The sequence below is a fragment of the Dendrobium catenatum genome, unplaced genomic scaffold (genome assembly GCF_001605985.2).
Source record: "Dendrobium catenatum unplaced genomic scaffold, ASM160598v2 fragScaff_scaffold_312, whole genome shotgun sequence".
Lineage (NCBI taxonomy): Eukaryota > Viridiplantae > Streptophyta > Magnoliopsida > Asparagales > Orchidaceae > Dendrobium > Dendrobium catenatum.
Window position 1 is genome coordinate 245,242 of NW_021318774.1, and position 24,839 is coordinate 270,080.

Below are 24,839 nucleotides of genomic sequence, written 5' to 3' on the forward strand. Positions count from 1 at the left end.
GTTAATTACTGCTCTGTTTGGGACGATTTTCTTACTATTTTTTAAAGCAGTTTTTTAGTAAAATATTTTTTATTTTTTTTACTAAAAAACTGCTTTAAGAAGCAATAAAAAATCACACCAAATGAAACTTTTCTTGCAGTTGAACTAATTTTCTTTGTTGGGGTAGGTGAATTGTTTCACTTGTAAATAAATTGTTGTAGGAGCTAAGTTAGGATTTAAGTGGGGCTGTTGAGGAAGTTGGTGCCAATTAGTCTCAACTCTACTACCCAACCACAATTATTTAATGGTTTTAAATTAATATTCCACATCATGTTGGTAGCTCAACCAGCAAAAATACTGCACAATTTTAAGATTTCGTTTGGGACGATTTTCTTGCTGCTTCTTAAAGCAATTTTTTAGTACAAAGTTTTTAATTTTTGTATTAAATAAATTGCTTTATAAAGCAGTAAGAAAGCCATCTCAAACGAAGCCTTTGAGCAATTTGTTGTATTTATATATGAGAGAGGATTATCCCTCTTGATAGTTATTTATAAGTAATATCACCTCCGTTATTTTTACAAGTAAATATCCATCTAAAAAAAATCTAAAACAATTTTTTAGTACAAAACTTTTTAGTTCAAGAACTTTTAGGTTCCGCTTGGAATGGTTTTCTTACTGCTTCTTAAAGAAGTCTTTTTAGTACAAAAAATTTATTTTTTGTATTAAAAAAATTACTTTAAGAAGCAATAAGAAAGTTATCCCAAATGAAGCCTTAATTAAAATTTTGACCTATTTATTGCATTTATATCTGAGAGAGGATTATCCCTTTTGATAGTTATTGAAAAAAAAATCCCCTCCCTTATTTTTGTAAGTAAACATCCATCTAAAAAAGTATTTTGACCAAATGGAATTTAAATTCATAATAAGAAATTAGGCTTTCTAACATAGGCTTTGTTTGGAATAGATTTCTTAGTGCTTTCTAAAACGCTGTTTAGTATAAAAATTTATAGTTCTTTAGAAAGAAGTAAGAAACTAGTACCAAATGAAGCCATAGAGTAGCACCATTTTTTACTTCTTAATAAACATTCTTATATTTCTTCTATTCTAGTTGTTCTCATAGCTAATTTTTCTTGTATTAAAGTTTAGTTTTTTTTTTTCAATAAATGGCAGAGATTGAGATTTCATTCTCAGTAGTTTGGTAGAGATTTTTTAAAAGTTTTGGTAAAGGAGTTGAATGATGTTGTAAAAAATGGTAAGTATTTTTAATGTTTAATTGTTATGAAAAATGCATCAAATGATTTTTTTTAATATTTTTTATTAGTTATGAGGAAGAAAATTTTTAAGAAACTGAGTTTCTAGCAATTTTGATAGAAATACATGTGTAGATCGCAACCGCGGTTTGAATAAGAGGTGGCCTAGTTTGAATAAGATTGAAATCATATTTGAATTAGGGTTGAACATAATTTGTTTGGTTTGAACCTTATTTGAACTTGACTCAGCCCAGACTCAAACGTTATTCAAATATGATTTGATGCTGTTAGATATGATTTGAACATATTTCCAATCTTATTTGAACCATTGTTCAAACCTCATTTGAAAAAGATAGAAATGTATATTTTTGTTCAAACAAGGGCAACTTAATCAAGAATTTTATTAGAATAGATTTATGAAAATTATAGCTAAATTGATTCTAAACCCTAATAATTAGAACAAGGTGAAACAAATTACATAATAATTGTTATTTTTTTGTATTTTGGGAGAATTTTGCTTCTTTTGTAGGCGAATTAATGATTAATATTCTTGTGGTGTATGATAGAGAATGGAAGCTAGTTGGATGTTCGTTGAAAAACAAAGCAAAATATTGATGGTCCCTTTAATATTACATGGGAATGTAACATATATCCTCTAAGGAAAACTACATACATTAATAATGAGCAATTTGTTTAAAGGTAGAGGTGCTATATGACTTGGGTTGGCCATAACTTTGGAAATCATATATTACTCTTTCTTTTATTTTTTTAGGTGTAGCATTTCTTGTACCCATTTTAACCTTATTAATAAAAGGTTAAGTGATATGTTTTAGATTTCATACCATTTTCACTATTCTCAGAGATGACTCAATTTCTTATTTACTCTCCATACCAACTAATTTCCCCCTTTTGTTTTCTCACTATGGCTAGCTAAACTTGTTGAGAAGGTCAATTGTCGGCCATAATCAAATTTGGATTTATTATCATGAATGGCACAATGAACATGTATTGATTTCAATTATTGCAATACATGAAGAATAATAAAACCAAGAGTTATCTATGAATGTGGAGAATCAAAACCTCATAACCCATGATGATTTGACTGAGAAGGAAGATAGATTCATAAAGATGATTCAAGAGGTGTTGTAGCAGGTTATAAGGAATGCCCTTGCAGATAACACTACTAAGGGATTCTCCAACTTATCAGCTCATAAGAGATGACTTGAAGATAGAGTGCTAACCTCAACACAATTACTGATCAAAGTCACAAAGATGCCAATGATGAAGAGTACACCCCTCCACCTAGATGAGTAAAGAGGAGAGAGCCATAATTGACTAATAAATCTTTTAGGGAGATTACATGACAAAATTACTAGCTAGAGTTATACCATGGAAGGTCCAACCCTACTGATCATGTTGTATATTTTAAGTTGGAAACATCACTAATGGACATCAATAGCACACTAAAGTGTTGACTATTCCTCATAACATTCAACGAATCCACCCTTCAGTGTTTTTTTAACCGACCATTGAATACTATCACATTCTTCCCTATATCCAAGAGAATATGTATGATATAATTTGTAAGTATCCAAAGATCATTCAAGAGCTCACACGCCCTTTAAATATGAGTTAGGAACCACATGAGTCGTTAATGAGGTTGATCACTAGATACTTGACATGGGTGCTAGAAGTAAAAGACCTAGAGACAGCATTCACACATGCCACTCTAACTCAAGGTCTACATAAATAACTATTTACACATGTGTTCGATCTCTAGCAGTAAAAAAAAATCAGTAAAAGTTTTGAAACTTGCTAATGGTCACATGAACAAATACAACCATGTAGTTGAGCCTTCCTTATCCACTCACTATAGAGAATCATCGACAAGGCAATTTCAACCCCAACATTGTGAATATGATAGCAGTCGCATGAGGGCTCTTCGAGTGCAAAGAATATAACATGCATACTAGGATTAATGTCATCATAGCCAATAAAAGGTACCAATATTTGTGAGACTACTAACGTTTGTAAGAATGCTAAAAACGTAGAGGATATTCATGCACATCTCACCTAAATATTAATGAGGGGGTGAACCCCACACATCAGAATCTAACCATCATTCCCTTACACATAACCATGGCTGGGTTGGTGATGGACATTTAGAATAAGGACTTCTTTAAGTGAAGATTAATTACCAATGAAGGGTGTACTGATACTAGGGACACCTCTAAATTTTATGCATTTCACAGGGGACCATAAGCATGATACAAAGGAATTTAAATACCTCTAAAATATAGTAGAAAAATTTTAAAGGAAAGAAAATTGAAGAAATTCATCCTATTGGACTTAGCCATGTAAGCAAGGAAGATATCTATAGAAGGCTAGGTGAATGAACTGCTTCCCACTCATGATATGCAAAACTTTATTTTGTTAGTGCTTGCCAACCTTAGAGGATATGGAGCCAAGAAATCTTGGTAATCAAGTCTCAAATAATAATTTTTAGGAGAGGTTAACTTAATAAATATGTTCTAAGTATCGGTAGGAAAAGTCACTTTAGTTACCTTCATCAAATCTAACAAGTTGATAAGTCATAATAGTTTCAATGATGTTATGGTGGTCACTACACTAATTACTAATTACCAAATTGATGGCATCCTTATCAATAAAGGGAGCTCCATTAATATTATTTTTGAATTTATTTTTTATAAGATGAATTTACTTGCTTCCCAACTCACCTCCAACATAAGTCTACTCTATAGTTTTATCTTATAAAAAATAGATTTAAAAATGGTAGAACTTGTACATATTTCTACTAAATTTGAATTCACATTAACCATAAACACTTAAATATCCACATAAATCTTACCAAGTTCACTTCAGGTCATTACAAGTGGATCATTTACCATATCAATGAATACTATAGTCAACTCTACTTAGAAAAATGTCATCCTCAATATTTTTTTTGAGCTATCAATTATAATACATTCAAGTAGAGCTATCTTATTTCAACCTTTATCTCTTGAGTTGTTTCTCTTTCAAAATGTTCTTCCATTGAACTTTGATCATGAGGATTTGCTTATTCCTTAACTGCTTTATGTCATAAGACAAAGCTCAGGTTCTTATGTATATGTTAAATCATGCCTTCAATTTATTTTTTAGAGACTCTCTTTTCTAGATTATAAACTCATTTTTTCAACACTAAAAAATAAAATATATTATCTATGTCAAACATATGATTTAGTAATAATAATATGAAAGCATACTTCTTAACTTTTTCAATCACATTGAAGGGTTTAATATAACTTAGACTTAACTGACTTTTTCTACCAAATCTACTTACACCTCTTATAGGGATAACATTTTAGAACATAAAATTAGACACACAAAGTTTAACAACTTTATGCTTCGAGTCATATTATTTTTCTCTGCTTATATTGAGATGTTAATCTATCCTTGATTAATTGAATCTACTTAGTATCATCACCCACTAGCTCATGACCCATTAACTTTCTCTCACCCACTTCTATCCATAAAAATAACTTTCTACACCTTCAACCTAGTGCTTCATACGAAGCCATTCTAATACTTGCCCGAGAATTATTATTATAAGTAAATTCAATCAAGGGAACACAATATTTTCATATTCTCTTGAAATCCAATACACATAATCTTAAAAAATCTTCAAGCACTTGAATGATTCTTTCAGACTACCCAACAGTTTGTATATGAAAAGTTGTACTAAAATGTTACTTGATTTATAAAACTTCTTGAATACCTCTCAATAACTTGGATGTAAACCGACCATCACTGGCAAATTTAAAAGGGGGGGGGGGGGGGGAATTTAAAAAGGGGGGGGGGGGGTGGAATTGATAAATATACTATTTTTATAACTCTTTATAGTATATTCTTGACCCCACAAATTACCAAAAATTAATAGGTCTTAATTAGTGGACCACGTGAGAAGCCGAGCAGTAAAACTCATATGATTTAAGAAAATAATTATTAATTTTTGTTGTTGTTTTTGTTTTAACATATTTGATAATTAAATTACACAGATAGTAGATACCAAGAAAATTGTTTTAGATGATAGAGTAAAAATATAAATTTGTAAAATTAGAAGGGGCTAAAAACACTAAAAGTTATAGTCTAACTAACTGATCCATTAAATCTCTAAAGTAAAATCCATCACGTAACTCATGAGATTCTCATCATGAGAGTTACTTTGAAAGAAAAAAATATTTAGTTGGAGTGATTGATCAATACATGGTTGTTTTATGGTTCTATCATAAAAGTTTTTATTTTTTTATTTTTTTAGGAAATATATTTCTTATTTAATTTTAAAAGTTTTTATTATCTTATAAGTAATGTTTTCTTTTAAGAATTGATACGGCATCACAAAATTAGCTTAATCGGTGACGAATCTCGAGGCAAAAGCTAGTTGGAAACTTCAAAAATTAATCCCGGGAGCACCCGAACTCCGATTTCAGCAAACTTATAGTCAAATTGAGCGCCTCGGAAATACGAACCCAACGACACCAATATCAACCCAATCCGAGCCCAAATGAGTCCGAATCAAGGGCTCAAAGCACTGTTGGAAGGTTCAAACCGCAATTTAAGTTACCAAACGGTCTCTGATTTTGATGAGCTTATACTCGAATCGAACGGCTCGACGAGACGAATCCAACGAGTCTAAATTTGCCGAATTCCTACATCATTAAGGCCTTCAAATTCTCAATGAACGGTGCATGATCAAAGGATTCGATATCGGCCGTCCATTCAGAACACTCCCAATTCGCCCCTGATCTCACGCCTATTTACGGGCTATGCCACTCCAGAAAAACTATAAATAGAGCCCTCATTCTACACCAAGGGGACTCAAGTGAAGAGAGAGGAGAAGAAGAGGAGAAAGGGGAAAAGGAGAATCCTCACCTCCTCGACCATCGCCGGAGCTCTTCTTGCCGCCTGAAGACGCCGGACTCTGCCGGATTTTCGGGAAACGCCTGGAATTTGCAGAACTTTGTAACTTTGTGAGAAGTTGATTGTAAATTGATTGTCTTGATTTATAAGATGGATCAATCTTTGTACTTCAAACAAATACTAGTGGAATTTTGCAACTGGGCGAGGCCCCGTGATTTTTTCCCTCTTTCGGGTTTTCCACGTAAAAATTTTGGTGTTCACTTCACTTTTCTGCTTGTGTGCTGAATACTCGTACAATGCTAGGACGTAAATTTACAAACTTAACCGCCGCGTATATTCTAGCACGCAACAAGAATAATAAATACAACAAAAAAAAATTAAAAGTTTCAATATTGAAGTGAAGGTCACACGAAAAAAAACAATCTCCCATACATAATAATTATGTCAACTTTTCTACTAAATCATTCTATCTCATGGGATAAAGTGAGTTGAATTGGTCAACCTATCCACCACAACCCACACTACATCATGACCTTGTCTAGATCTTAGAAAACCCAATGAAAAATCCATAATAGTTTTCTAACATTTCCATCCAAGAATAAGTGTTACAACAAACCATTTAGAAAATTAGAGGAATGCGCAATTCCCCTTATAATCGTACTTCCTCTTATACATTCACTTGATCATCTCACAACTATTGAAGACAGATGGAGAAAATACATCTATGCATACACCCTTATAACTTACTTTTATTATACATAACATGAAACAACCCCACTTGTATCACTTTCTTTCTCCCCACATATCCTCTGTTATATGAACATAACATGTACATTTCATCTCATGAACATATCAACATATTCAACATCTATCAATGACATATAACATGACACATTAATGAATGAAAAGTATCATATGTATGACCGTTCTAATAGTATACATGAGGTAGAACTTATATATATACTCATTAATAATAATTCAAAAAATCATTCATATGGAACTTTTATAACATTATTTTGGGGCTTTTTTTATTCTATTGATCTTTCTATGAACATCCATATAATTAATAAAACATATGAAAAATCACATATTCATTAACCAGAGAAACTCTGAGTTCTTTTTGTCAAAATACTCTATTTTACAACATGCTAAAAGTTACATAGTGAAAAGTTTCTCAAACTTAGTTAAATAAAAAACCTAAACCTTTATCCAAATTTTCTAAATTGAAAACTAAAGTAGGGTAACAGAAGCCTACCGTAAGATAAATAATTTTTTTAACTGGTCTGACATATGAATTTGACTATACAGCTTGCAATCCCTTGCTTCCTTTTTCACCACTTCAACCCTCGCTTGACATTCCTAGCGAATGGGAATAAGAATTGGGTAAATGGCTAATGTTTTTTCAATATTTATATAAAATACTTAAAATTGGTCTAATGTTATAGCACCGACCTCCCCAGCATCGTTGCCTCTCAATAGTTTTTATTTTTGGAAAAATTCTATATAAACAAAGATTTTAGCATCATAGTGCTGCTCCCTCAGCGTTGTAGCACTACCAAGAACCTTCCAATAGATAAAGAAGGTAGCGTCACTCCCTCAGCACCACCATATCTTTATAACTTAATTTGTATCATCGAGATATGGAGCTTGGCACTGCATCGCTCCTAAGAAATTTTAAATCATGAATTTTTATGCAAAATTCAAATTCAAATGAATCATAAACACTTAAATATACATATAATTCTTGTTATGTTCGCTTTAGGTAATTTTAGGTAGACGAGGTACTATAACAATTGATATTACAATTACACCATCTTAAACTTATTTCTTGCACTAAGAGACTTGTCACTCTTCTAGGGGACTCACCTTCACAGACTCGTGGTACTCGCTCCAGATGATTCACCTTCATGGACACCCAAGGCACTCGACCCTAAAAACTCACAATGGAACTCAACCCAAGGACTCGCCCAAGACACTTACTCTACGAGGACTTGCCCAGAGTACTTATTAGCAGCATCCTAAGCCACATCAAAGATAGATGACCACATACATATCTTTATACTCAATCCATGTGTTTGCACTAATTTGTACTTGAAGTTAGCTAAATCAGTGATTGTACCTTATAGGATCAATGTTGCTCTAATTTCATCTTAAATATACTGAATATTATATAACCCCTTCCCAATACCCCCAAACATTCTCAATTTCATGAGCTGTCCCACCCGCCTTTAATAACACTTCAATATTTACAAATTGTGAAAAGTAAATAAAAATGTTATGTTCAACATTTTCCATTTGGTAAAGTTTGGAAAGTCAAGGTTCTCTCTCTTTCTTTTTAGAGAGAGAAGCTCCGCTAGGGTTTGCTTTCTCCCTCTCTGTGGTTTTCCCCATGCCATTTCGGAGAGATCCTATGGATCCCTCCCTGCTCGATTTCGCCTTTCCTCCACTCACAAACAACTCCTCCCCCCTCCTCTCTTTACGGGGCCTAGCTTCCCGACCCCTCTCTTAGGACCGTGTGCTCATGGGCTCCCCCAACTCTTCTGATTTTCCTATCCCTACTCTTGTAACACCTTGATGAAACCATCCTTTTTCATCATGAAGACATTGCCGATGCTTCAGATGAATGGAGTCTGGCTCTTGTTGGCCATTCCCTTGGTAGCCATCCATTTTATGAATCTTTGCTCAAAGCGATAAGGAAATCGTGGAGCCTCAAAGGTACGATCAAGCTTGTTTCCCTCAGTGAGGGTTTCTTCCTCTTTTAAGTTCTCTATGTAAGAAGATTACGAGATGTTGTGGTCTCGTGGGGCTTGGTTTATTCTTCGTAGACCTTTCATTTTTCAAAAATGGACACCTCATTTTAGCCCTAAACGTGAAGACTTCAATTACGTTCCTATCTGGTTTAAAATCCACGACCTTCCTCTCTGTTGTTAGACTCCCACCAGCATCTCCAAAATTGCGACTAAGATTAGTACTCCTTTGGTTGTTGATGCTCTCACGACTTCTAAATCTAGGATCACTTACGCTAGGGTATGCATCCAGGTTGATGCCTCTGCCACTTACCCTGAATCGGTTTCAATCTCTGTTGTTGCCAAACTTTTTGATCTCAAGATTGAGTATGAGTGGAGACCTATGCTATGTGGGATTTGCAATTCGCTAAATCACTCCACCAATGCTTGTCGCTCTAATCCCAACCCACCGCAAAAAACTGACCCGCAAAATTTTAGAGGTAGGAGTACCTGCCGGAGGCCTAGATTGAGGCCCCTGTCCCAAAACCCCAAGGGAATTTTGGCTACTCTTCAAGAGCCCCCCTTGCGTCTACTCAGACTAATCAAATTACTGTCCCTGATGAACCCAATTTGAATGATAAAGCTCCTGATCCCCAACCCGCTGTCGTCCCTGCTTCGGATGCCAATTATGTTCACCAGATTCCCAACTTAAACCCCCACTGCTGAAGCATCTTCATCCCACTCTAATCCACTTACCGAAGTTCAAAACACCTATAAGGTTGCCTCCCACAACAAATTCAGCATCCTTGCTGAATCACCGAAATCTGAAGCTTCTACCAGCTTGGTAACTGAGGATAGCCATGAATCTTCGACGCCTTGAGAGCCACCAATTGCTAACAATGCTTCCTCTAAGCCTGCTAGCACTCATGTACCAATTCTCCTTCTCCGTATCCTCCACCACCTAAAAACAAATCATGTCTACAATCAGGGACAAAGCAAGACTAGGGGAAGGGGCACCCGTAAAGGCCTTAACAATTCCCATAAACATTCATGACCTTTCCAACTATTGCGAGTTGGACTATTGGGGGTTTTAACAGCCCCGAGAAGGTTTTCGATTGTAAAAATCTAGTCTCAGATGAGAAGATTGATATTATGTTCTTGTTGGAAAATCACATTTCTTTTTCTAGTTTGCAAGATCCCTAGTTCCGTTTTAACCATACAATTTTTGAGGATGAGCAAAGTTTTAATAACTTTGATCTCACCTCTCCTGGTCGCATTTGGATTAAATGGAATTTGACTAATACCATTTTTAATCCAATCTCCTCTACTAGCCAGATGATATCGGGTGTTTTTAATTCTGGTCAAAGAAACCCTTTTTTGCTCTTTATTGTTTATGCATCCAACTCTTTTGATGAAAGATTCACTATTTGGGATGATCTTGTGAAGGTAAATCCTGGTAACTCTATGCCTTGGCTGGTGGTTGGCAACTTTGATTGTTGTAGATTTAATTCAAACAAAATTGGTGGGAATGTGGTTCCCATATCTAGAATGGCTCCTTTTAACAACTTTATTTTTGAAACCAATCTGTTGGAACTTCCTTCATCGGACTTATTTCACACTTGGTACAATCAGAGATCTGTAACCCAATTCACTTGAGGTTATATCGCATGCTTGCTAATGAAGCTTGGGTTAGCTCCTTTCCTAACTCCTGTTACAAAGTGGCTAATAGCTCTATTTCGGACCATACACCGTTGATTCTGCAACCTGTTACTGATATGAGAAGCTCTCCTAGATTCATGTTCAAAAACTTTTGGTGCCACATTCCTAAATTTTGGGATATTCTTATTTCCATTTTTGAAGCTCCGGCCGAGGGGAATCCCATTTTTACTCTTTATTAAAAGCTTAAGCTGCTTAAATGTCAAATAAAGACTAAATGTTGAGTTTCATCTAATCACATTATGGGTTTGTGCAATATATTGGCTATTCAATAGAGAGAATGTCAGGATCTTTTAGACTTAGATCCTCTCAATGGTGAGCTTTAATTTGCCATAGATTCAAAAAGCTGAGTGCTGATCTTGCCTTTTACAATGCTTCCTTCTCCTCTTGGGCTATCCAGAGAGCCAAAATTAAGTGGTTATCTATAGGAGAGGAAGATTTAAAATTTCTTTACTCTAAAATCTGGAATAGGCAGAACTTCAATAGAAGTGCTCTTAAGGCTTATACTTCTGGTTTGACTCATAGTAAAGATGATATCATTAGCAATATTGTTAACTACTTCCAAGTTTTATTTAGTGCTCATTCTCCTGATAATCTTGATATCAATTTATTCCCTCCAGGAAATACTATTCCTAGTTCTGATATTAATGGTCTCCTCAAGACTGTGACTAATGAGGAAATTAAAAATGTTATTTTTTTGGGATGCTCTTCTTCTTCCCCTGGGCTAGATGGTTTTAATTTTGAATTTTATAAGAAGAATTGGAGCATCACATGCATCTCTATTTGAAATGTTGTGAAAAGTTTCTTTACAAAGTGCTACCTCCCTAAAAGTGTGAAAGCAACTGCCATCTCTCTTATCCCTAAAAAGACTCATGTTGAGAGCATCCATGATTTTAGGCCATTTGCACTCTGTAATGTCTTCTACAAAATCATTGCTAAGATCATCGCCAACCGCATGAAGCTCATCATGCCCATCATCATCCACCAAAGCCAAGCTGCCTTTATTGCTAATAGATACTCCACTGATAACATCATTTTGGTCGGGGAAATTTTAAGCTTCTTAAAAAAGAAATCAAAGAATAAGTATTTCTTTGTGAAGCTTGACATTAGGAAAGCCTTCGACTCTGTTTCTAGAAGGTTTCTTTTTGAAGACTTGCTCAAAAAAGGCTTTCCTCCTAAATTCATTAGTTGGATCAAAGCATGTGTTAATAAAGTTAACTTTTTGTTAATGTTAATGGGACTTTGGAGGGGTTTTTCTCTTCTTCTTCTGGCATCAGACAAGGCTGTCCCCTCAGTCCGTATTTATTCTGTATCATCATGGATACTTTCTCCTATCTCATAGACTCTCCTCCCACCATCAAATCTTTTTAGGGCTTTAAGTATGAGAATTTCAGTATCAACCATCTTTCGTATGCTGACGATTTACTTGTCTTTGGCAAGGCAGATGCCTCTAATGCTACTCGGCTTGCTCAGATTCTTTCTATTTTCTCCAACAGCTCGGGTTTGCATCTTAATCTTAACAAAAGTAATATCATCATGCATAATAACTTCCCTGGCTATGCAGATATTTCCCATTCCCTTAATATCTCAAACATCTCCAGCACCATTACTTATCTTGGCTTGCCCATCTCTTTGGGGAGAATTAAGGTATCTGATTTCATCCCCCTAGTGGACATAGTCACTAGATTGTTTTCGGGTTGGAAAGCAAATTTACTCTCATTTGCTGGTAAAATGCAATTCATTACGTACATTATTAGCAATACGATTTCTTATTGGATTCGTGGAAGCTATGTTCCTAAAAGCATTATCAAAACTATTGGTAAGCATTGTGCTAAGTTTCTGTATTATGGTGGGTCTAATCAAAGGCAATTACACCTTATCTCTTGGGCTAATACATGCAAACCGGTTTCCAAAGGTGGCCTTCGCATTGCCTCCTTCCCTGCTCTAATTTTTTCTTATAACTATGGGGTTATTTATAGATGGTTTAATTATATTTCTCCCCTTACTGATTGGATGAATACTAGATATATTCCACCTTGGAAACCTAATCTTTCTAATGCATCTCTTTACTAGAAGAATATTTCTGGCACGACCAGGATTGCAAAGCCTAATTTTTCATTTTCTATTAATTTTAATAGTAATGCTGCCATTTTATGGGATCATTGGTTAGGAGGAGATGTTAGTACTGCTAGTCTTGATTATGTCTGTGGAATCAATGTTAGGCTTAATGAATGGATTAATGATATGGGCTGGTCTTTGCCTGACTCGATCTGTCCTTCTTTGAGAGATCTTATTTTGGATACTCCTATTTCAATACTTGATGGTCCTAATATTGTTTGAAAGAATTTGCCTAAACCAACCTTTAAAGACTTTTATTTAGAATATTTTTGCCTAGGATGATATTTTTAATTCTCACGCTTTGGTTTGGCACCACAAACACTCTTCTTGGTTTTCTGTTTATGCCTGGATGACTTTTGTGGTGGGCCTCAAAACTGTTGATGTACTTCTTAAGAGAAACATTTACATTCAAGATACATGTTGTTTTCTCTGTTGTACTCATTTAGAAACTATGAATCATATTCTGTTTGAATGTGATTATTCTTTCTCGGCGATGACTAGAATTATTCCAGCTTTTTTGAGTTTTTATCTAAGACCTAATATTGTTCAAGACTTTAATTTTGCCGGTAATCCGATGGTTAACCGCACTTTAAAAAGTGTGGTTCTTCTCTCTCTCTCTCTCTCTCAATGCTATTGTGTATCATTTGTGGATTGAGAGAAATGGCAGGCAGTATAACAATGTGGTTGTTTGTGCGGTTATCCTGTCTAAACAAATATTGAAAGTTCTTAACATCAAATTCTCGAGCTGGAAGAAAGGGGATTGGGTGAAAGACAGACACTTTTGTATGGCCTCGAGTTGATTGGTTGGGTTGTGCTGCCTATACAGTGATGTTTTGTTTAGCCTTCTAGACGCTTTCTTTGGCTTGCTAGGAGCCTTTGTTCTGTTGCCAATTGGTGAGCCCCATCTGGAATATGTTGCTTGGTTGCTTGTTTCATGAGTTTTGTATGGAATTTTTGTCAGGCTTTTTTGGGGGTCTGGACAATGATGAGACCTGCATATTGCTTCATTCGGAGGGTCTTCAGGCAACCAGGGAAGTGACTTATCTGATTACTGATTATTTTGCTTATTGAGTCCACTCCGACAGGGCTTTTCTTGTCATCTGCTTCCCAGCTTTTCTATTTATTGTTTTTGCTTTTCTGATTTTCTTCTATTGTTTTTTGTTCTTTGATTCTTTGATTCTTTTTTGGGCCCGTTGATCTTTACTTGTACACCATTCTTTTTTATAATGGTTTGGACTAAGCACTCAATTTTCCAAAAAAAAAAAATAAATAAATAAAATAAATAAAAATGTTAAATTCCCCAAAAGAATTTCTTCCCAGCGCAAAAGGCTGCAAAAAATTACATTTCAACCCTCCCTTTCTTCGGCTACTTTTGATTTCTATTTTCTCAGAAATATTTTCCCGTTAACGTTCCCCCACTACGCCACTACCGTCCCCACGGCTTCTTTCCTTCCCCGCCGGTTATCGTGTTTTACTCTGTATCGCTTTCTCTCTCTAAGGTCACACCTTTCACTTTCTAGACTCCTGTCTCCTTCCTCACCTGCTCTGTCAATCCGTTAACCCAATCTCTCTCTCTCTCTCTCTGTGCTTCTTTTTCTTCCTTAGCGAAGCAGCAAACTGAATGGGCCACTCAATTTTCCCAGAAAAAAGCAGCAAACTAGCTGTGGAGCTAGCTATAGTTCAATGTAGTTGATGTAGATTGGTAAAGCATTATAAATTAGACTTTGAGAATGAACGAAATCTCTCAACGGTAATGATTATGGCAGCTGTGACTACGACCAGCTGCGGCAGTACTCGAGCATTTACCAAATCTTCATCTTCGATATACCAGTCGGAGAAGGACGACGCATCCATTAATGAAGCTTTCAGCGGCCGCGGGAGACCCCGCAACAAGGAAACAACGTCGAGCTATATCGGTTCCTCTATTATATCCTCAGCAAAATGCAACTCTTCATGTATTCCCACCATTTCATCTTCGTCCTCCACCTTGTCTTCTACTCCTCCACGATCTGAATCCGTCGTTTCGGTGTCCGACGCTGCAACAAGGACGGTGTTACCATCGACCACTCGAAGCCTACCTGTATCCTTCCAGGGCGAATCATTCTTTTTCCAGACCAAGGAGGCCAAACCCGCACCACGAAAGCCCGCCATAGAGTGCCGTGAAGCCAATGTGGTCGGGATCGAAAACTCCCAGTCCGATCGATGGCCGGCGACGAGAGCCAGAGAGCCGAATTCGGCTACGAGCAGCTTGGATTGCTTTTCAAATAAGGAACATTCCCTTTTGGTGACTGTTCAGTTTCTTCATCAGTCATTGCTGTCTGACGAGGTCGTTAATTTCAACATTGGCGATCGAACCCAGTCACTGAATTCCGAAATTGTCTCATCTGGAAGCAGTTCAAGTTCGCCGGAGCCGGGATTTCCGGCGAAAGTGCATGCTAAACCTCCTGGAATTTGTATTCCTGCGAGATTCCGGCAGGAGAATGGCTGCCCTCAACCTCAAGCCCAAAGCACTCCAAAGATGCTCACTAAAAAGCAGCAGACATTATCTAACACCCAACTGGCATCTTCCAGATTTGTGTCTTCTCCCCCATCCGGACCCGTTAACTCTTCTTCTCCCAAAGACATTGGGGTTTCAAGGATTAGAAGGAATATCATGGAGAGCTACTCTAATGGTTCAGCAGGCAATGCTCCTTCCATTATAAGCTTTGCTTCTGAGGTAAGGAGAAGAAAGAAAGGGGAGAGCCGGATCGAAGACGCCCATCTGCTGCGGTTGTTCCATAATCGGTATCTGCAGTGGCGGTATATCAATGCGCGTGCTGAAAATACAATTTCAACTCAGATGATGAACACACAGGTATGCAGCTCTGTTGATCTTCTAGACTCTCGATGAATTTCTTACTCTTTTATCTTCTAGTTGTCAAATTAAACATAATATATTGATCGGTTTTAGCTATCTAAACTGACTCAAAATTAGAGCTTAATCTACAAAGATTCATATGAATTGGGCATCTCCAACAGAAAATCCCATTTTTCACTTCAAAATACAATGAAAGTTAAAAATGCTGTGATTCATCTCCAATCAAACTCCATTTTGTGCGCTTCTGCCAAGATAACCGTCTTTCTCCTCTTTTGCGCGTTTCTTTTCCAAATCCGGTCGAGACAGAAAAATCGCGTAGGTGAACAGTGTGACCCCAATATTGACGTCACACTGTTCATGGGCAATCAAATAGGGGAAAAAATGAGATCGGATGGAGCGACGGAAGAACACGTTCGGTTGGAGATGCTTTTAATAACCAGTGATGATATTCTCTATAAAACAATCAATATTATTGGAAGTAATCATCAAATTCTTTTGCCTTCACTGGTTTCTTTGTCATTGCTGCATGATAGGAGCTAAAACCAGTCCTATTCTTTTTGTTTTTTTGGATTAAAAAAGCTGTAGTTTTCATAATCTAATGACTTCCTGTTGAACATTTTCAGAATAAATTATATTATGCATGGATGACCTTCTCAGAATTGCATGGTGCAGTAATGAATAAGCAAGTAAATCTTCAAGTATTGAGGCAAAACTTGAAGTTAGCTTCCATTCTGATGGGACAAGTAAGGACTAAGTCGCGATTTTATATTTTCTTACATTTTTCTAGATTAAAGCAGAGGAAAAAATTAGTTCATGATATCTTCATATGTATTATATGATGATGGGCTTGATATCATTCTATTTATTTTAAAATCAATTTTATATATGAAATATTTATATTGTACTAATCTCAAAATAAATATAATAATATTTATGCCCATTCAAATATAATTTTTTTCAAATACTCAGGCATAATTCTTTTCATTAATAAGCCTACTTCCCCTTCTATATTTCCTTTTTTTCTTTTCAGTGCACTAATTCTTTCTTTTTTAGTCGCATTTTGTCATTGCTTATGGTAATGATGCTTGTACATCCTCTGTTAATTTCTATGACTTCATTTTTAATGCCACGGTTTCTTAATAAAATTTCTTCTATATTTACGTTGGACAATTAACATTTCATCATTACGGTTGTTGTTTGTCAGTCATTAGCACTAAGCTAGAGCTAAGTTTCAGGCTTATTTATATAGTTGAATTATGCTTTGCCTATAATAAATACTTAATATAGGTTGAGAATATTTGTCCAAATGTCTATGGCTTCGTTTGGAACCGTTTTCTTCTTGCTTTCTAAAACAACTTTCTAATACAAAAAGTTTTTGAATTTGAAATTTTTGTTCTAAAAAATCATTTTAAAAAGCAGTATGAAAGCCATCCCAAACGAAGCCTATGTCTAAATTCGCAAATGCTTTGTTTGGATTAAAGGATCGTGAAGGAAATAAACTGAAATCCCAACAATTTGTTGTTTGATAACTTGGCCAAAAGAACTTTGTAATTACTCTATTTGATTCAGAACATGTGATAGTATTAATAGTTTCCCATATGTAGGACAAGCTTCATCCATCTAATCCTGAGTTGCCAAAGTTATTATTTGATGAGCCAAGGTTTTTAATCTTACAAGGCAAGGTTTTTAATCTTACAAGGCAAGGTTTTTGCTCCATATGATATGCAGATTGTGCACCTAGAAAAGTGGTATACTCTTGACGAAGGCCATGAAATTTCTTTTAAAGGAGCTATAGATGCATTGAAGGCCAGCACGCTTCGCCTTCCGGTTATTGGAGGCGCCAAGGTTTGTTTTCTCAAATGTAGGGGTGCAAACGAGTTTCGAACTCGAGCTTGAGCTCGACTCGTGAGCTCGATAAGCTCGGCTCGCGAGCCCATAAACAAGTCGAGCTCCAGCCGGCTCACGAGCCCAATCGGCTCACTTACACCCCTACTCAGATGTGAAGTTCTAGCTAATCTGAAAACAAAAAATGTTGAAGCAGCCCTAACTTTTCTGCTTATGTTCATTAGGTGGACATTAAAGAGGTAAAAGATGCAGTAAATTCAGCAGTTGGTGTCTTGCAGTCATTGATGGTTTCAGTATCTTCTTTACTTTCAAAGGTGAATGCCACCTCATTTTCATCTGCCATCGCTCTTAAAAAAGTCTCTACTAGTGGAGAGATTATTATGTGCGGCGTCTAAACCGTCCGGAGGCGAATCCGGACGCGCCATGTCACCCAGATGCACCGGGCCCCAGGTGATGTGGCGCATTCGAATTCGCCTCCAGACGAATCCAAATGCCGCACGTTATAATTTTTCCTACTAGCGAGCTAAAATGGAAAAAAATCTCTGAAATATTACTTAGTCATTTACTGCTTCAGGTGGAAAGAATCAGCTCCCTGGTATCTGAGTTTGGAAAACTGGCAGCACATGAAGAGGCTTTCCTCAACCATTGCAGAGATCTCATCTCAATTGTTGCAGCATTGCATGTAAGTTATATATATATATATATATATATATCCATGATCCATCTTTCATCTGCAGTCCTTGTAGGAATTCAGCAACTTAAACAAAATCATTAAAACTACAGGTGAAACAGAGTAGTCTTCAAAGCTACATGTTACAATTGCGAAGAAATAAGAAATAAAAGCAGTATTTCACCATCACTAACAGCAGTGGCCTTTCCCCTCTTTCTAAGAAGAGAATGGTTCATTCTAATTTCGCATGTTTTTGGCTGTTTTTTAAAAAAAAAATTTCCCTGGATGGTGAGCTAAAATGTTTTCAGGGGATTGTTCCTCTTCTCAAAAGAGTAATCAACAATTTAGTTTTTTTTTTTCTAGGTATTGCTTATTATGATGTTCATGTAAATTCAATTTCTTATTCCAGAATACATGTGAATGTTCTTTGTTTTAGCCCTGTAGCTTTGCATTGCCTTTTTAACATGCTTCAGTTATATTCTGTTCGGTTGTTTTAGGTGGATTTGGGAATTAGTTTTGCTAAACTACAATCAGAAAATCATGGCAATAGTAAAAACGACGGCCAAGGATTCGTTTGGAACGGCTTTCTTATCATTTCTTAAAACAATTTTTTAGTAAAAAAGTTTAATTTTTTAACTAGAAAGCTGCTTTAAGAAGCAATAAGAAAGGCTTCATTTGGGATGGCTTTTTTGCTGCTTCGTAAATCAGCTTTCTATCACAGTATAAAAAATTTGTACTAAAAAGCTGCTCTACGAAGCAGTAAGAAAGCCGTCCCAAATAAAACCTAAAACAAATTAAACTTTGGGTTTATAATTTTTCAGTGCACGTCTGTTTGAACCTGACTCAAGCCTTACAGGGGGAAAATAGACTTAGAGAAAGGGAAAGAAAAGACAGTAAAGCTCTCTTATTTCTAATGAGTTGTATTGATTACTGTTGACCCTTAACAAGGAAAAATGAACAGCGTGTGGATATAAAGAACATATAGAACATATAGCGGATAGGGGTGTCAATTCGGGTCAGCGGGTCGGGTTCGGGTCGAATCCGGAATTGACCCGGCACTGTTTGGGTCAACCCGAACACGACCCGTTTTTAAAAATGGGTTTGGTTTCTGGACCCGAACCCGACTGATTCGGGTCCGGGTCAACCCGACACGACAAGAATGACCCGAATTTGATCTAAAATTGCTAATTTTCGGGTCCAATATTCAATTTTCGGGTCAAAACGGGTCAATCTCCGATTTTCGGGTCAAATATGAGTTTTCGTGTCACTTTCGGGTCAATTTCAGGTTGCTTGGTCAACCCGAAACCGACCCGATTTTTAAAACGGGTTGATTTGTTCAAACCGAACCCTTTTCCGGGTCGGGTTCGGGTCGTGTTTCGGGTCATGTCAAAAATTGACACCCCTACCCTTCACAGTGCAGAACGATCAACCTTCCGACTCTTGCGACTGAACCCGCACAGTTTGATCTTCGTCAAATCACCTTCAGAAGAGCCCGCCGACTTCAAGATCTCCACTTCATTCGCATCTATCCATCCCTCTAGCTACAGTTCCATCGTTCACAGAAGCTCCGATCGACCCAATCAACTCCATGCCAGACTTTCAAATGACAGAGGAACTAAATACTTAATTGAACCACATGGGACATGACTTGAGCTGGACAACATGGAACTAAATACTTAATTGAACCACAGGGAATAGAACTTGTAATCACAGAGAGCTGAACTTTAAATTAACAAATGTACAATCATATTAAAATGCAATGCTAATTAATAATCCTGCTTATCCAAACAAACATCAATGAGCGATGAATGCTACTGCATCCCTCCAATCAATGCTAGCTAGCTTGCAGATGTTTGCAGTAGTCTCCTATGAACATAATGCCAATATGCATGTTGACGTAACAATTTGCCAATCAGTGTGCGTAGGGAGTATAATCGATTAATGCAGCAACTTGCTAACCAATGTGTATGAAGAAATTAGTGGTGAAGACAATTCACCCAACATCCTATAGCAACACACAAACGAACACGTTCACTTGCCTATAAACAACAAAACCTCTTGCAAACATATGTAGTGCAACACACGCTGAATACGAATGCTTCTGGCAATGATGGGAGATTTGTTATATGCACATTAGTATGCCAACGAGTGATAATCAACAACAAGCAATGAATGCTACGCCACCCTTACAGCCAAAGTGTCGAGCAAATGCACTAATCCCTTGAAAGCAAAGGAGGTCACTATGCATCGAATTCAAGCACCTGCGAGCTGCTGTAGAAAACTCATCATACATCCAACATGCTACCTACTAGCAAAATGCAGAAGAAATGTAGTGACCTCAAACATCTACGAATTGCACTAAAGATTTACATTCAACGTAGCTCATCCGCATATAATAATAAAAGCCTTGCAATGCATATAGCAGTTCTATCTACGAGTAATGACAATGGATGTATCACAAGAATGATGAATCCCCTACAGGAATAAAGGATGAGATTGTAACGAGTGTGATACACTATCTACATGCAAAAGTAACAAGGGTCATGATAAATGCAAGCATTTACGAACAATTGCAGGAGATTTGTTAGTGCATGATAGTCAATCTACATAAAGCATCAAATGACGTGCAGTGCAACACTACGATTCACCTTTAGGTAGAAATAGGAAATTTGTAGTAAAAACTGTAAGCCACTAATAAATTGAGGCAATAAAATTGAGGCACCAGGTCATCACGCCGGATTGATCAGGTTACTTATTAACAACAAGTTAAATATTCATGATGTGTCATATGGCTTGTTTGCAAGTTGAATTCTCTCCTTCATGTTAAGTTGAAGAAAAAAGATACTATGTAGAAGCCGAGATGAACTAAGATGTATCACCGATTCGCGATAAATGAAACTCAACTCTTGACACTATGCCACCGGATCCACAAGGCTCGTACAAGTGGATATAAGGCATTTGCAAATTTTAAAATAGAATATTGCACCCTCTTTCAATAATAGTCTTTTACGCAATTGATTATAAGCAAATATTTCAAAATGCCCCCTCATGTATTAAAATATGAATACTATCAAATATTCCTTCACCTAGGGGCATTAACTCATCTATAGGTCATGAGTGCAGAGGAGCCTCAACTCTCCTATAGAGAATAGTTTACCTCACATTTTAGCTTGATCTTGGATGGAAACTATGTTGGTTCCCACTGTAGTTGGCCACACTCGATTATTATGGAGTTACACATCCAAAACTCGCTGAATTTCTTTTTTTAAATTTTACAACGAGCTAACCCAAGAGGGAAGTCACTCGCACATTCCGCTTCGACGTTCTGAGTTCCCCAAGCATTAGAGCAACTATCATGAATGGGTGAGTCTTACTTATGTTTAGGCCTCGAGCAATGTTTAAAATTGCGTATTCGGGTATTGAGGCGTTTTTCATTCGTGAGGCGAGGTTCGTAAGCCCAAGGCGTTTTGAGGCTTAAGCCTCAAAATCAAAAGATTGCGTAAACATAAAATGATAAATTTTTTATATACTAATGAGTGAATAATATTAAACATAAAAAAGCATAAGATATGAATTGAAATCAAAATATTCCAATAATAAGACAACATGAAATATAGTTCAACTCAAAATTCTATCTTTCCCAAATCCCAGTATTCTTTTCATTAACATATAATTCCAATTTCTAAAAACAAATAGCAATGACATATCACATAAGAACTCATAAGTCATCAACACTGTCATCACTAAGGGGTTCTTCATTTGAATCATCATTATGATGAACTGCTCTATTCCCTTTCCCCTCTCCTATAGAGTCCAATGTCGGACATTTACTTCAAGATTTATGTAAGTTTTAATATACATAGCGTGAGGCGAGGCTGGCCTCAACCAAGTTGAGGCGCAAGCCTCATAAAAAAAACTCAAGGCGTAAGCATCGAGGCGTTTTTTACTGGAATTGAGCAAAGTCGGGCCTCAAGGCGAGCCTAATATAGCGCAATTTTAAACCATGGCCTCGAGGGAGCACGAGTACCCGAGAGTTCTTTGCATATTTATTTTAGATGCATTTATTTTGTTCATGAAGAACTCGCTAATGCCGAAGAGAATGAAAGAAAAGAGTGAAATCTTTTATTAATTTCTTTAAGGAAATACAAGTAAAGATACAAGAGTAAGGTCTTCCCTTTCATTATATATTTACCACCTTGTCCACTACTGGAAAGTAGCAAGTGCACAACTGGGTGAGGTCGCCTCTCACCATACTCTCTCATCCTTTAATTGGAAATTTTATTTTGATGTTGTATGTGGATACCTCAACCTTAAAAGAATTCAACAAGGGTTTAGGGAGTTGTAAGTTACTAGGGCATTAATGATGATGAAGTTTATCATCACCATGTATTGGTGGTCTCCCTCACCCTAAGTGACTGGTAGGGTGAGTACCTCTTTAGTGTCTTGGTGCTCGCCTGAGAAATCATAGAGCAATCTTGCAAAAGGAGTGAGTTGGGAAGTGAGCATGTCCATTTTGTCATAAATGGATTTAAAGAGCATGTTCGCAAACTTCCCATATTTATTAGAATGATGTTGATCTAATAGTTAGTGATTAGAATTGTGATGACCACAATGTAGTTTTGTGCGTTCCCTCTAGTTGGCATGTCCTCTTCCCTAAAGGTGATGGAGGCGACATCCATTTCTTGAGCTCATGAAATGGATGGCGAGTTAACTTATTTGACATGCATCTTCTTCGCACTCACTAAACGAGTTTTCTACTTTGCTCATTAATGAGTTTGCTACTCCTATGATGCAGATAAAGTGAGCAGGAACTTATTCGTTTGTGTTAACCTCTACTATGGCGTTCCCTTATCATCATCTTGAATCGACGAGCATGAATTCTTTTAGCTTTCTTGCCTTGATGATTTCTTTCATGATACCTTGCAGGTGGAAACCATCCATGTCATAGCCATGGTCCTTATGGAAGGACCAATACCTTAAGGTATAGTGGGTGTTTCATAAGTGATGGACACTTGAAGAACTTTTATTTAAAATGGTTATGAGCTCGACCATTGAAACTTTCACTTGAGTGTAGCTAGGACACGTTTGAGGTCCATGGACATCCTCTTCATTATATGGGAGAGTAGCGTGATGAAACTCCTCTACCTCATATGCTGGTGGCCCTACTATACTCAAGGGACTTGGCTCATGGGCACCCTTTATTCCTCATGACACTGGCAATCACACAGTGGGTTTGGTTTCATGTCCCTACCCCTAGGACATATTATATCTCGTTCTCTTCCCTAACAAAGATCTCTTCTTGGGTCAACTTCTTGATAGCGAGTGGTTGAGTAAGATTCAACTAAGTTCTACCTCATATGCTGGTGGCCCTACTATACTCAAGGGACTTGGCTCATGGGCACCCTTTATTCCTCATGACACTGGCAATCACACAGTGGGTTTGGTTTCATGTCCCTACCCCTAGGACATATTATATCTCGTTCTCTTCCCTAACAAAGATCTCTTCTTGGGTCAACTTCTTGATAGCGAGTGGTTGAGTAAGATTCAACTAAGTGAATATCTAAAAGGATTTTCCCTCAGTATTTGGGTTAAGGTAGCATGGGCCACTGTAGGCTCCAAGTCATTCATGTCTAACATCTCCTTATAGAACCTCGTGATGAAGCACCTTAGTGATTCTTCTTATCTCATCTTAATAGAGCCTGAGAGCTCTTATGGGGTCTCTAAGTACTAGCAAATCAATTGATAAACATTCCCTTGAAATAAACAGAGGTGATCACTCCCAATGGCAGATGATTGAATCACCTTAGCACTGACTCCTTGAGTGTTGTGAAAAAGAGCTTCATGATACTTATTAAGGGCATTGTCTATGTCAAAAAAACTAGGTTATGGAAGGTCACCAAATGATCAATGGGGTCAATTTTGCATCGATATGACTCCAAGTAAGGCACCTTGAACTTGGGAGGCGCCTTAGCCTTGGTGATCGCCCTAAAGAAGGCATTAGTCAATTCTTGTTCTCTTCTTCTAGCTCGCATAGTCAGTGAGCTATAGTCTCAATCACTCGTCTAAGTTCGAGTGAAGTTAGAAATGTGCTTTGAGGCAACTGCTCTCCTTGAGTGCTTTTGGAGAGCTACCGAATCATAGGATCCTTCCGGCGTACTATCAATTCGCACTCGCACTAGGATTGATTAGGGATTCATGGATTGTCTTCAATATTCTCTCTATTTGCTGCAATTCATGATGAGTGGTATATTCAGTATTCTCCATGCTCACAGAGGATTCCAGCCAAGGTAGCTTGTCAAACTGAATTTATTTTTTGGTCCTTTGCATTCATCTATATTCATCACACCTAAGAGGATGTTTGATCTGAATTTGTCCAATGGATGATGCCCAACTTTACTAACAAACCGATTTGATAAGCTGTGCGCCTATCGGTGAGAATGGAGAGTAGAGTGAATATATAGGGGGAGAACTAGGAAAATTTTCACCATCTCAATTAAAAAATGCAAGGAAAAGGCGAAAGATCTAAAGTCCCCATCTAAAGGTGAGAAAAAGGTCAAGAAAAAGGCTCTAAAGTGTTCCTCATCACCCCTTATTTATATCATTTTGAGACCCACGGGAAAAGCTATATAGAGAAAAATTAAAATACATGCGATACAAAATACTAGTACAACACTATACGACAATCTAGGATACATGCCACCTCCTAATTGACTGTGTATGTGGGCAAAGTTGACAATCAAACAAGCTGTTTGTTGTCG

General features: G+C 36.9%; 1 protein-coding gene across 1 annotated transcript; it reads left to right on the top strand.

Annotated features, from left to right (window-relative positions):
- The first annotated feature begins 14,180 nt into the window (after nt 1-14,180).
- Nucleotides 14,181-18,317, top strand: LOC110099347 (QWRF motif-containing protein 2). The gene is made up of 6 exons (XM_020826466.2): nt 14,181-15,563; nt 16,190-16,309; nt 17,295-17,411; nt 17,636-17,725; nt 17,986-18,093; nt 18,195-18,317. The coding sequence occupies exons 1-6, from the start codon at nt 14,463-14,465 to the stop codon at nt 18,249-18,251; spliced, it is 1,593 nt and encodes a 530-aa protein (XP_020682125.1). The 5' UTR covers nt 14,181-14,462; the 3' UTR covers nt 18,252-18,317.
- Nucleotides 18,318-24,839: the final 6,522 nt, after the last annotated feature.